This window comes from Haliotis asinina, chromosome 2 (assembly GCF_037392515.1).
Source record: "Haliotis asinina isolate JCU_RB_2024 chromosome 2, JCU_Hal_asi_v2, whole genome shotgun sequence".
Lineage (NCBI taxonomy): Eukaryota > Metazoa > Mollusca > Gastropoda > Lepetellida > Haliotidae > Haliotis > Haliotis asinina.
The window spans coordinates 67,644,476-67,658,853 of NC_090281.1; the positions used below are offsets into that span (position 1 = coordinate 67,644,476).

Below are 14,378 nucleotides of genomic sequence, written 5' to 3' on the forward strand. Positions count from 1 at the left end.
ATGAATACACAGGTTTCCATATTGACACATGAATGCTGTAGAGTACTAGTCTCCAAGTCAATGTTCCAAATGTCTACTGATATCCCACTTAAACTATTAAACATTGGAACAATTGTATTAGCATAATGAACAGACAGGGTGCAGGGCCGGTGGGAGCCCAGGGGAGGGTTCAGCTGCCCCTCTAGAATCTTTTTACTAAATAATTTTGTGCATCAAACTACTGGCATAACACTGTTTCAATGTGGATGGTGTCGCCCAGACTTAGAAAAGTTAACAATGACCCTGGGATACCTGTTTTTCCATTCAGCTGTATATGTCTGATTTTGTCCTAATCTCTTAATGATCCCAGCAAATGTGCTGCATGCGCCAATCTATCCTGTCTGGGACAAACACTGTCCCTGCCAACATCTGCTCTATTCCGTCTTGGAAATAAATATAACAAAATTCCCCCTGCACATTTCCCCTTCCCAAGACACTGGCCAAACAAAGAAACACTCTAGCTCTTTACTTTCCCCATTGCATTTGTTTTAAATTTTTAAACTGTGTGAGAAAATATAACTAGATGTTTTAAGAAACTTGAACACTTTGTTCTATTGTGTTGTGAAATCTCTTAATCGGATAAATCTTTCTTCACATGCAGATGTTTTTGTCACCTTTTTACCTTGCTTTGAACAACTAGTTTTGTTTGTAGATTTGCATTTTGAATAAATATGACAATCTGCCTCTAACATGAACTTTGTATGTCAAATTGTGGATTAGATGAAGAAAGGGTTTTGTTGTTGCATGGATGAAATTATTTGAAACTGACAAGGAGTTTGATAAAAAGAAATAATTTTAAACATTTTTAATCCTAAAACTCAATTTTCATTTCATCTGAAGGATTCAGAAATATGTCTGTAACCTGTGTTTTTCTATTTCATTCTGTGTCACCAAACATTGCAGGGGAAGGGAGGAGAAACAGCCATCAGCCGGCAGCCCCCCTGTATCTGTTTGGGGTGAGACTTCCTAGGGCGAGGAGTGCACTTTCTCTCTCAACATAGTTTTTTTCAGGAATGTTGTATGTGGGGAGAGGACATTCCTCTGACAAGGTGTAGATTGTCCCAGGGGAACTGCAGGTAAGCTCAGTCTGGGATGTGGTGACGAAGTTTCACAGGTGTCATGTTAATCGACAAGTGACAAGCTACTGGAAATGCTACTAGCGACTGAAATGTTGCTTGTTGAAGAAGACAAAAGGCTATCTATTGTCTACAGACTAGTTTGATGTAATTACACTGAACAAATGGGAGTAGGGAGTTTCACACCTTTAGTCTGGGAACATTGTACCTTGTCAGCTAGTTTCCTTTGATGTTGGCTTTTTCAAGCATAAGGTGGTAAAGTGTTTTCACTTTTTGTAGCAAGGGGTGGGCAGATGTGGGTGGAGGTAAGTTAGGGGTTGCAAGACCTTCATGTTGTGTTTTCAACAGATTTGAAACATTTCCCTAAATATCATATACTATTTCCTTATCTATTACAGCGCATGTATCTATGTCAGCATCATGCTATCATAATAATCTTACCTTTAATATTTAACTGGATGTTCAACATGAGTTACTTCACTTTTAATTCTTGTTTCAGCTTCCATCAGTTATTAAGAAAATCGGGGCGGTGGGGTAGCCTAGTGGTTAAAGCGTTCGCTCGTCACGCCGAAGACCCGGGTTCGATTCCCCACATGGGTACAATGTGTGAGGCCCATTTTCTGGTGTCCCCCGCCGTGATATTGCTGGAATATTGCTAAAAGCGGCGTAAAACTCACTCACTCACTCACTCACTATTAAGAAAATCATCATAAGGAAAATTTCAAACTTACCAGTTTCCCAGTTGAAATGATTTTCCCACTGACAGTGCTGGAAGAAGTGTCAAGGTCAGCTTTCTTGTCTGATCTGAGGACGTTCTGATGATCAGTGGTGGCCTTGTCGGTACTGGTCACTCCGTCAACAGTGCTGACTGGGGTCTGTATACTGTAACTCAGGGGTTCTTGTTGACACTGCTTTTTCAGCTGTTGATCCTTGTCCCGCTTACGTAGATAACATAAAGCTAGGAGGATAGCTGCTGCAATAAGCAACGTGGAACACACCAGGACAATGACGATTACAATGTACTGGTCACTTGACTGCAAGAAATGCCCAATTTGTGTTCGATGTGATATTAATATCTTCAGTCTCTGGGACACAGATTTTGCATCTGGGTTTGTATTTGAAATAATAATTGCCATGTAGTAGGTGCCAATCATGCTTGTGTCAATGTCCTTAGTCGTGTAGATTTCACCAGAGGTGTTGTTCATTCCAAACAATCCTGACGAGTTCAAATCTCTGGCTGTGTATTTTATTTGGGCATTATCTCCATCGTCCCTATCAGAAGCTTGAACACGTACCACAACACTGCCAGTTTTAGAGGGTATGAATACATTGATGCTGTAGTTGTCGTCGTTGGGGAACACAAATGATGGGTCATTGTCATTAACATCATCAACAATAACAGTCACCTGGGCCGCCCCTGACAATGGCATGGCCCCATGGTCTGTCGCAACTACACTGAAGATGTACTTATTCTCCTCCTCTCTGTCTAGCTCCTCAGTTGTCAGGATAGTTCCATTCTGGAGAATGGTAAATGGCAGATGGGCAGTTGAGGTGAGCTGTGATAGTTTCAGGGAGAATCTTCCCCCATCCCCTGTGTCCCGATCGAAGGCCGACACGTTTCCCACCCCGATACCCAAGGGAAGATTCTCTGTGATGTGAAACCTGTACTCCTTCTCCAGGAATTGTGGCTGCTCATCATTGATGTCAAGGACATTGATGGTAATGTTTGCAGTGGCTGTTCTTGAAGGCACACCACCGTCAATAGCCAGAACATGGAACTGATACTGTGCTGTGTCCTCTCGGTCGAATCTGATCTTTGTTCGGATGATAGGGACATTGGTGTCAACTGTGAAATTAACACGTGCCTCTGTTGACACAGAAAATGTTATTTTTTGGTTGATACCGGAATCCTTGTCAGTGGCGCCAAGCTGGACAATCATATCACCTACTGCATTGTTTTCAGCAATGTTCAGCACAAACTCACTCTGCAAGAACTCAGGAGAATTGTCGTTAGCATCCAAAACTTCCATACTAAACTCTGCTGAGGCATTTAGTTTAGGACTTCCAGCATCTTGGCAAAAAATTGTCACTTTATAATTTGTAGTTGTTTCATAATCTAGGTGTTTGGCTACAACAGCTTTGTACTCCTTGTCATCAAGTGGCTGTAGATCAAAGCCTGCAGTCTGACTGAAACATGTCACTATACCATTGGCGCCAGTGTCAGGATCTAGAATCTTTATGTGAGCCACAGGGAAACCAATGCGAACAGATTCTAGCACTTTTGCAATTCCTGTCTCAGAAAGAATATTTATAGTAATGGCCGGTGGGTTGTTTATTGTGTCCAGTATTTCCACCTCTACAAAAGTTTGTGATATTTTTGGTGGTGTGCCTTGATCACTGGCTTCTATAATGACCCTGATGTGACCACTGTTCAGTTGTTGTTTCAGAATGATATTTCCACTCGTGTCACCCATTGCGAAATATCGATGGATTTCATCAGCTTGATGTGAACTCAGTCTGTAAAAAACATTGCCATTTTCACCTTCATCCTCGTCAGTGGCTGTCACTTGTAGAATGACCATTTCTAAATTTGTGTTCTCTTTGATGGTAACATTGTATATGGAATGGGTGAACACGGGAGAATTGTCATTAACGTCAGTGATGGTTATCTGAACATCCATGCTGCTGCTGAGAGGGGGCAGTCCTCCATCTTCAGCTATCAGTTTCACATTGTACGTGTTGGTGGTCTCACGATCTAACTTCTCCGTCACAATGATCACAACCACAGAAGTCCCATCAAGGTTCTTAGTGAATTCTACACGGAATGGCACATTGCTTGGAATAATGTCCACACTCTGTAGAGAATTATTGGGATCAGTGTCGTTGTCAGAGGCACCAGGGAGGGAAAAAGAAGACCCAATAGTTGATGATTCTGGAATTTCTAACTTCCATGACTGGACAGGAAATTTTGGTGCATTGTCGTTTATATCCCTAATGGTGATGTCTATTTTCAAATTCCGAAAAATATCTGTGGACCTGGCAATAATTTCAATTTGAATTTTACAATTTATTTGGAATGGGCAGAGTGTTTCTCTGTTAATTCTTGACTTAACTGAGAGGATGCCTTCAGTGTTTATGAGAAACAGTTCGCTGTATCGATTGCCTTCTGTAAGTATACTAAACTGTAGCTTGTCACCTGGGTTCACGTTCAGTTTGGTATCACGAGGGATATCTCCGATCTCAAGTCCAATTTTTGCTTCTTCCATTACTGAATATTCTGCATCCTGGCCTGTCACACAAACAATCACAGAAAACAACACCAGAAGTCCCAATCTTCCTGCATCCATCTTGAAAATTGCAGCAAACTTTTTCCTCTGAAAGTGAATTATCTCATTTGTGGTATCTCCTCTTCAGTTGTCAATTTCAGATATCCATTTCACCCTGAGTACAACTCTTTCAATCTGAAATGCACAAGTATACAAGAGTATTTGACCTGCTGATTAACCCACAAGCTGTAATTAACAACTAAATCCTTTCACCTGCACATGACCACGACAATATTGACAGTCAGTGATACAGACAGAACAGACAAATGAACACAGCATACCTCATAGCTCATCAGATGATAAGAAAACAACCCAGCTCTAGCGTAATGTTTAGGAACACACGAACACACACATAGTTGTACCTAGGCTGAAGCCTACTGGTAATTGAGCTTTCTCCACCTTCAAATGCCTTGCCTAGCTCAGCCCACCCCTCGTCCTGACAGCCAATCAGCAAACAGCCACCACGCCTGAGCTGGCTTCTCAAGCCTTCACAGATTGGGGCTCTAATTGACAGCTTTAGGCAGATGTTCCAGCTCACTGGACACCCTAGCCACTGGCTACTGTAGTGTACACTGACCACAGACTACTGGAGGGTGCCACCAGCCAGTGCTGTACTGGGGGTGGTAGCATGCTGCAATCTGGCTTAATAGCCATGTTACTAAGGCCATTACATTTATGATACCTGAACAATGAGTACAGTCAGCAAGATTTGTTACATCTCTTTACAGGTTCAATTACCTTGTGATATATGGATTGTAAATACCTTCAATATGTCAACTTATATATAATTCTTAACAAGTATTTTATCACAAAAATATTTTTTGAATAATTCATAATATACAGATTTATTTTTTGTTTATAAACATTGAGTATAATAACAAATTCTAAACATTTAGGATCTCAACTTCATATAATTCTCTACAAGTATTTTATAACAAAAAATATTTTTAGATTAATCCATCATATACAGATTTAACTTTTGTTTAAAAACATCCTGCTTGTTATTGAATTCCAAATACTTGCAATCTTTTTAACATAAAATATTGTGAATGGTTCATATCAGTTGTAAAACATGATGTGTTATTTCTGAATGATAGCTAATGATTTAAATCACTGAGCTGCACTTTCCCCACCCACTACCTACATTGTTATGGGGTTCCAACAAGGCAGATCTACCACCTGCATCTATTGACGATCCTGTGGGACACTGGTCAGGTGACTGGACAGTACATCAGATACAACACTCATCCTCTGATACCAAAACAAACACATATAACACTGCAGTCATACAGAAAGAAGTTGTGGACAGCTAATGGATTTCTCATAGCTAAAAACATCATTGTCATCTGTCACGGTGAGACAAGGTGTCCATGGCAATTGACGAGTCAACACCACAAATTATGCATATAGCCTCCTTGTGAATGAACATCTTTGCTGTGGGGAGGTATGAAATACAAATAAAATCAACAATAAATCTTCATGAAGATTCTTCGTGGGGGTGAGGAACATGGATGCACCTAGACTGGACTAAACAATAGTGAAATATACACTAGTCACAAAAATGAAATGTACATCCTGATATCAACATTTATTCATGCAATCCCTTCATAAATTCAAACTTTTCCCTGTGTTTATGAAATGAATCACTTGTATCTAAGTAATGCTAGCCAAAACATGTTTAAAAAATGTGTAGAAAAATGACACACTTTGAAAACATGAATATCTTTTGCAGAAATGGTCATCTGTCAGTCAAGTGCATTTTGGCCTCCCCCAACAGGGTAAGGCTTCTACATCACAAAACAATCAGCTAAACTCATATCCCCCATGTCTCTGGTGTATGTTGCAACTGTTGGGGCAATTACTGGTGCAATGGCCACACGCCTATCTGAAATAGACAACTGCCCCTCACTGCTGTGGGCTGTTGTCTTATCACAGCTGGGTGTTACAGAACTAACAGACAACACTAACAATAACTAGAGATATGTTAATGACACCTGGTGCCCCAGTGAGCCTGTGATGATGTAACTGTTATCTGCTACAGTCGGTGACACTCATTTCATTACGCTATCAACACCAGTCAATCTGATACCTGGACAACCATCTCATTTCTAATTTGCAGATGGGGATGGTCACAGGTGTGTTTTTTAGTGCCAGCACATTTGGTTCACAACAAACTACATCACTTGATTGTTATATTTGAACCAGGAACTGACTGATAAAACTCTGTGTACTTTGCTATGAAACAAATGAAATAAACCCCATCAGTTGTTGTCATATCTGTTCAGTGACAGCTAACATAACAAAGTTTCATTCTTGCAGATATGCATTTCAGAGTTCAAGCTGACATGAGTGAGTTAGTTTTACACTGCTTTTAGCAATATTCCAGCAATATTACAGTGGAGGACACAAGAGACACACATTGTACCCATGTGGGGAATCAAACTCAGATCTTTGGTGTGATGAGCAAACGCTTTAACCACTAGGCTACCCCCTGAAGCTGACATGAGTTTGACATAGTGGTGCACTTTTCATTGCTGTTAATTGATTAGTGGCATCCTTCTCACCACCTGCGTCAATAAGCAAATCTTTAATCAAACCTGCAAGTTCACATTACAGATGCCAACCCATATCAGCAAACTCAACACTGGACAGCAAAAAAAATATCTCAGCAAAGAATGAAGCTGAAACTGTAGACTGTTTTCTGGGGACCAAAGATTAAATGTTCTCACACAGATGTGAACACACCCCGGGACCATATCATGACACTGATGGCAACAGCCGACTCTCTTATTTATCACCCAATGGTCAATTTAAACTTGAGTTGAGATTAACGGTCTGACAGCCATAGTGATGGTTTGTTTGCAGGGATTATATTATGCTCACACAGCAATGGCTGGAATTCAAAGGAAGGTGAATCAGTTACATTTGGACTTACATTACAGGCTAATTGACTGGATATTAAAAGTTGAACAAACCTGACAAAATCTTGTACACTTAAGTGAATTGGAATTATAGGATTTGTTACGTGAAACTGATATAATTTTTCTAATAATTGAATGTAGATGAAATATGTTTGTATATAATTACCTTATCACAAAAATTAAACACAGACGATAACAATCAAGAATATAGGGGAGAAATGACTATCGCCTGGATATATGCTGCACATCTAAAGTTTAGACTCACTTGGATCATTCACTACATGTTATATTTATGTACATCGAAGATGAATTACTCCACTACCTTGGAGGAACCAACTGCAAACCTTATTTAGATCAAATGCATGTGGACCATGCATCAAATTGCTAAAAAGCATATGCAGAAATTGTGCATGTGGTCAGCTGCATTTTGGCATGAAGTTTTGTTAAGAATTTGCCAATTTTTGCACTGATTGTCATCAATTATTGAACTCATGACAATAATCTTTTGAATGTTATGAATTTGAGTTATAATACATCAGTATATGTCCAAACAGTACCTTTACACAGTATCAAATATTTTGCAAAATATAGTTTAGAACAGTTGAATGAAAAAAAGTGTCTGCATTTACACTAATGAGTCTAAACTTTTGATGGGTGTACTACCCTGTAGAAAAATACAATCAGATTCAATCACATCATCTGCCGTAAAAATTCATGTAGAAGCCATATTTCTTCTATCACTGCCAGGTAGTGTTACAATGTGATGGCGTACCATTTCAACAAACCAGTTGAATCTTTATAAACAACACCAGCAATGTTTATTGTAGGTATTTAACCACGGAGTCGCATAACTCAGCTGCCGGTTCACCTGAGAAATCCCCCTCAAAATAACAAGTTTATCCTCCAGGTATATCCCCTAGGTAAAGGCATGTTACCATGCTGGGCTGAGACTGTTCGTCTATCAGCTGTAGAGTTAGTCCCTGCAAATCATGCTGTTCATATTAAATGGTCATTTTCTCTATTCACACGTACATTTAATTCTCCTAATCCTGTACAGTGATAGTGTATCAGCTTGAAGGATACATTCCTGTGTTGTCATGGACCTACAGGGTACAACCACTTGCACCAAGATACAGGTGTAACACTTACTTCAACTTCAAGAAACTGTTTGATTGACATTTCAGAAGTTGTTGAATACAATAAGGGCAAGATACTATATGGATGACAACTTCTGTATTCAGTTGTTTGAGCATAGATCATTACACCATTGTCACTCTTGTTGGAGAGTGGTGTAAGGATCTATACTGAAATTAGAGAAAATATGATTAAATACTTTCTAATAAATATCACAACCATTTATTGATATTACTAAGAAAATCCAACTTGTGTAAACAAAATCTACATAAAATCCATTATTCAAGATTAAAGAAGTTGAATCAATTTAACAAGTGACATGTAAAATACATGTATTACCATATACGCTGCTCAGTGACATATGCCACACATAGACGTCTCAACAGTGATAACAACTGTATACCACACAGTAGATACATGTCTTGAACAAAGGCCTACAACTGACATACAACACTAATGCTATTGTATTAAGACTACCTCTCATTATGAAGCACTCAGGGTCCCCCAGGTGGCCATAACAATATTATATGTACATGGAAATATACAATGTGTCTCCAACAATCCGCCCTCGGTGGATCTATGTTAATACTCACTCAAGTCCTTCATTGTGCAATCAGAAAAGCAGATTTATTTCACATGGTCGGCCGTCCATGAGGTGACGGCGAACAATGAAGTCATTAGGATTAACAATGAGTCTTTTACAGGGCCAGTAAAGCTGGGTTACATATTGACTTAATTCTTGGTGAATCGGGAATAATCAATTTCATTATTTACTCTGTAAATCTGATAAGTATGGTTTGCATGATTGCAAGTCAAAAGCTTGTGTTAAGAAGAAACCTTTTCCTGCTGATTAGAAGTCAGGTCTTGGGTCTTAAATTTCACTGATCAGGTAAAATAAATGCTGCAAATTCAACACTGAAATTAAAGAATCATTGTCTTATTTGTTTTACATATTTCAATACATCTTTCAAGGGTTTATTTAGTTGCATCATACAGTTACAACTTGATAATTGTATGATAAGTTTTTCTAAAAATTGTTAGAAATAACAGATATGATATGAAACAACTGTTTATTATCACTAAATATCATCTTACACTCTAAGGTGCCATTAGTATGAATATTTAAAGCCCCACATTTTTCCAAATAATGGAGAGACGATGTATCACTATGCATATTCATATGCTTTTTTTTCAGGTTAATAAATCAAGTAAAATGTACCAAATTGTTCATGAGTTTGGCCCGTAGAAAAACACCTGTGGATGAAAGAGGATGGTAAATCTTGTAATTTGTGGTCAGTGCTGACACAGGGTCGGCTATAATCACAGCACAACACTAAAGAGGCTGGAGACCTGTCAGACAGCAAGATGTACACCCTTTTGTTACTGTTATCAAGGTAAGCCGATCCAATATGGCTGCTATGGCGGCCATATCTGTTTCAAGAAAAGACTTTGGGGATAATGGCACTTTATTAGGGACTCTTATCTCCTTTGAAAGAAGTTTCAGATAAATTTGAGAATCTTTCAGTTCCGTGATCTTTGAGTCTTTTGCTGTTGTCAATAAATCAATGCTTGTGATAAGGAAACTTTCTGTTGAAATCCAGCATCAATTTAAATGGGTTGTAAAAAATGTTGTTACAACGGAACTACATTTAACATCAAAGCAACTTGACGAAAATATGCATTAACAACCTCTACAACATTTCTAAGAAGGTGAAATTATCAGATCCTATCAAATATATGAGTATGACCTGAATTGGTATCAATTATGTTCAATCTATACAGTCATTTGAACTCCTCTTAATATTTATGACCCTCCAAATAAAATGACTTATGAACAACAAGACAGCATCATAGCCTTAAGGATATTCCTAAGACAATCTTAATTTGAGTCAGTATGGGAAACAAAACCATCTTGGTACATATTAAATAGAGATTTGAGGACAACAATGTTTATATTATAAGGTTACATATATATATATAAGAACAATCTAATTGCTTCTGTAACATCTGTCATACTTACTGAACTATACTGGACATAAATTAAATACTAATAATGATTTATTTATTCACTGAAATACCAATCATAATAACGCCAATATCCCTAACATATTTTGTCCAGTGTATGAGTAAAGCTGACGCAGGAAACAATCAGTCAGCCATTAAGGAAAACGTTGTGCCAAACCTCTACATACATGGCAGCGGGGTTGGACAGCAATTTTTTCAAAATCATCTGAACATACTGTCTCAATATAGAAAAAGTTTTTACATGTTGACCTAAAGGTGTTAATCTGAAATCCATATTGACCAAATACAAACTTCTTACCTTGAACAAGTTCCCACATTGACAGAGCTAGCAAATCATTACAGGCCACGCTGATGAGAAGGTGAGCATGGCCACACAGCTCCTCACAGATATTGTCTACTCTAGTCCTCTGTCCACACCATCATCCAGCTGGACTAGCCACAGACCAAATTGACACAGTATTGCCCCGTTCAGAAAGATACATGCAGGTCCTGCCCAGATATAACAGGGAGGAGGGCCCAAATACATTACACAGCCTTTCAAATACAGTACTCACATGCAAATACTCAAACACAAAAGGTTTAATTGTGAATGTGTACATCCCATATACACTGCTAGCCTTGTTGTCTAACTGCAAACAATATGGATAGATCCTTATTTAAACTGGCCACTATATACATCTCTTGACAAGCTACTTGTGAACAGAGAATTAAGAAATGAACAGAACGTGAAGTTTCACATCAATGAATAAGCGTGAGAGTTTCGTGTTTTGCTCCTTTCAAATGTGGGTTTTGAGGCATATGCAATGTATTGCCACAATGAATGTTTCTTTGCTGAAATGTATGAGCGTGTACTATGACTGTGTGGATGTGATATGTATGGATGAGAGTCAACTGTCATCGACATCACAAAGACTGGAATGAGCAATGTTAACAGACTTAGTGTATAGTGATGACTTTTCTCATGTAACATTGATATAAAGCATGAGAAAGACTTGGTAATTTTGTAAAAAAAAATAGCAAGAGCTTTATAAAACACTAATATTCTCCATTTAAAAAAATCATGTCAGACTGAAAAATACCTTGGTGGGAAATCTTTTTATTCACAGAACTCGAACAACATGATTTACAGAGAAAACTGAAATTATGAATAAACTATTTATACGGTTTACAGATTTCCGTTTCCATCACTTCAGTTTGTGATAAACAGATTTGTGTATTAACAGTTTTGACTGTTAACAGATTGTTTCACAGTTACGTGAGACATGTTTCCTAATTGTTCGTGTACCAGCAGTTCGTCACCACCCTCACACACAAAGAAAACAATATAATCTCCCTTAAAGTGAGGACCTGGGTAAGAAAACTGTGAAGGGTGAGAACAGTTCAATGATTTCCTATAATGTTCCCCTGAGGAGGATTTTCAACAGTTTCGACTTATCAGATCTGTTGCTATCTGGCCTCCTCACTAACCCCCTGGGGCTAAGTCACAGTGGTGGTATATTGTGATGCCCTGGGGGGCAGAGATGGGGGGCCATATTCCACCTGATTCATGCTACATGAGGGCAGGTACTTACACCAAAGTCTTAGAAAGGAAAATTCTACTATTTAATGAAGGAGGACTTACAGCATTCAAAGGCTGTCTATTTTGATTACATGGATACTACTTTCCCAGCTACAAATTCTATCAAAGTGAAAATAAGTCAATTTGGCAATTTTGCAAACATGTGAAACTATTTCAGTTTTAAGCTACAAAAAAATGCTCGTGAAGTTCATATGCAACTCATGTAAACAAACTGGTAAAAACACAATAGATAAATTGGATTACTTGATTTCTTATCGAATAAATAAATAATTAGCAATTTATATATGACCTGAGGTTTTAGAGTCCAATTTGTTTTGACTATTTTTTACTTTATGTTTTTCAACAAATTTCTCTGACCAGATATGAATGTAAAATACTGCTGTTGATAAACAAACATTAAACCATTTTAGCCAGGATTGATGTGTGCAGTATCAAATGAGACAACTGTTAGGTAAGGTGAGCCCACCGTCTTGCTGGAACATGGAATATGTTGTTACCTTGTCTAGTGGTAGCTAGAAGATAAAGCAAGACACCATGGACAACACTACACAGACAATTATTTGTGTAGTTTGTATGTCAAGTCCCAGGTAACATTATGAGTACTGCAACACAACAGGTGTATGAAATAAGTTTGTTATGTCACAGATTTGTTACACGGACTTCACAGAGGAAAATATACAAATACACAAAATATTAAGTCATACAGAGGAGCCACACTGGCTCTGGGCAAACGGAATACATTTAGGTTATTACAGTGTTTCACCTCCCATACATGACACTTATCTGACACTGATACGCCCCTCATGCATTGTGACTGCATATCATGGTGCATATACATGTAGGTTAACGCAGAATATTTACCTGCTTCTGAAGTTCAGTCTATGTATTCCTGTCCAGGTAAACTAAGGGCGTCGGGTGAAGCTGTGGTTATCTGCCATTTACTATCAATTTTTAAATTTGATGGCCATCTCACACGTACAGTCTTCTCAATAACCAACATTATCTGATATGGGTCCGACTGGGAATTTGTGGGATGTAGCATAATTTGGGGAGGGGATTCTTTCGTACTGATTCACAGAATCCTTTGGTGCAATAGCAATGTTGTACCATGGAAAAAATTTTACATTACATCACTGATTAAGTACTTCTTTACCAAGACATATGCTCATACAGTCAACTTTGTAATTGCTGGATTTTGTGAAAAGGTCATCTGTGAAATAACTGATTGCCTAATTTTAAACAGCATGTTAATGATTAGAGAAGTAAACTACTTGCTATTATTCAGAATGAAAGACATTGAAGGAGTTATACAGTGTGATTGTCTGAAGCAAACATACACATTTAATTTTTTTCTTCTTCTTCTTCATTAAATGTTGAAACTGACATGAAATTGATCACCTAACCAGTGCAAACGACAAACTTTTTCAGATTTGTTTTTGCGTCAAGCCAAATGTAAATGTACCCTCTATCCAGAATTTCCGATAATGAAAGAAGTGTATAATTTGGATCCAGGCCTGTATTTCCTCACTGAGTCTGTGGGTGATGACAGAAACGACTATAGCTGGACTGACAAACATTGACAGGGAAGAGAGGGATCTGGCCTTGGCACAAACTTGAGACAAGAAGTGTTTTTACAACAAGGAAACCACAAAAAAGCAGTGCCTGACATTTTTTATTGGAGATCACCAGAGCTAAGGTGGGACAGAAGGAGCTTTAACACAACCAGACATCAGACAGCATAGCAGGCCCAACAGCTTCTTCACACCAATCAATACAAACAGTTTCAAGTTCCAGCTATCATTTAAGTTGAATTTAATCAAAGTAGACTGATAACAAAGTTATTTTAGCATTATCATCAAACATCTCAATGATTAATACAAAGAAATTATCTCAAAAGAAAAATGCATTACCATTTCAGTATCAAACTTCATCAATAATGAAGCCGGACTCCTGTAGCATCATTCCTACAAACAATTAATTGGATGATAAGGAGCTATGTGATATGGTGGCGAATAAATGAAGCATTTGCTTGAAGAATATGTTATTACCTCAAATTCTTTTCTTCAACAAGATCTTGGATCTTCAAATGTGATAAGGTTGATATCTTATGACAGAAGCAAGGCCTAGCCTCCTTACCTGTTTCCCAGTGCCTATCTTTCAAATAAACACTACACCATATGGAAATAGGTGTCGCCAACTTCATCAAAACTTGATCTAAATAACTTGTCTTCCATAGAGAATCTCGGCTAGAACCAATGAAATGCTGTTGTTACCCATC

At 38.2% G+C, this 14,378-nt stretch overlaps 1 protein-coding gene across 2 annotated transcripts in view; it reads right to left on the reverse strand.

Annotated features, from left to right (window-relative positions):
- Positions 1 to 14,378, reverse strand: part of LOC137274192 (protocadherin-11 X-linked-like) — a 75,347-nt gene that overhangs the window by 13,877 nt on the left and 47,092 nt on the right. For both annotated transcript variants that reach the window (XM_067807244.1, XM_067807243.1), the window contains one exon: positions 1,847 to 4,576. In XM_067807244.1, the coding sequence (XP_067663345.1) occupies positions 1,847 to 4,462 (2,616 nt within the window). In that variant the 5' untranslated portion in view covers positions 4,463 to 4,576. The remainder of the gene's footprint in view (positions 1 to 1,846; positions 4,577 to 14,378) is intronic.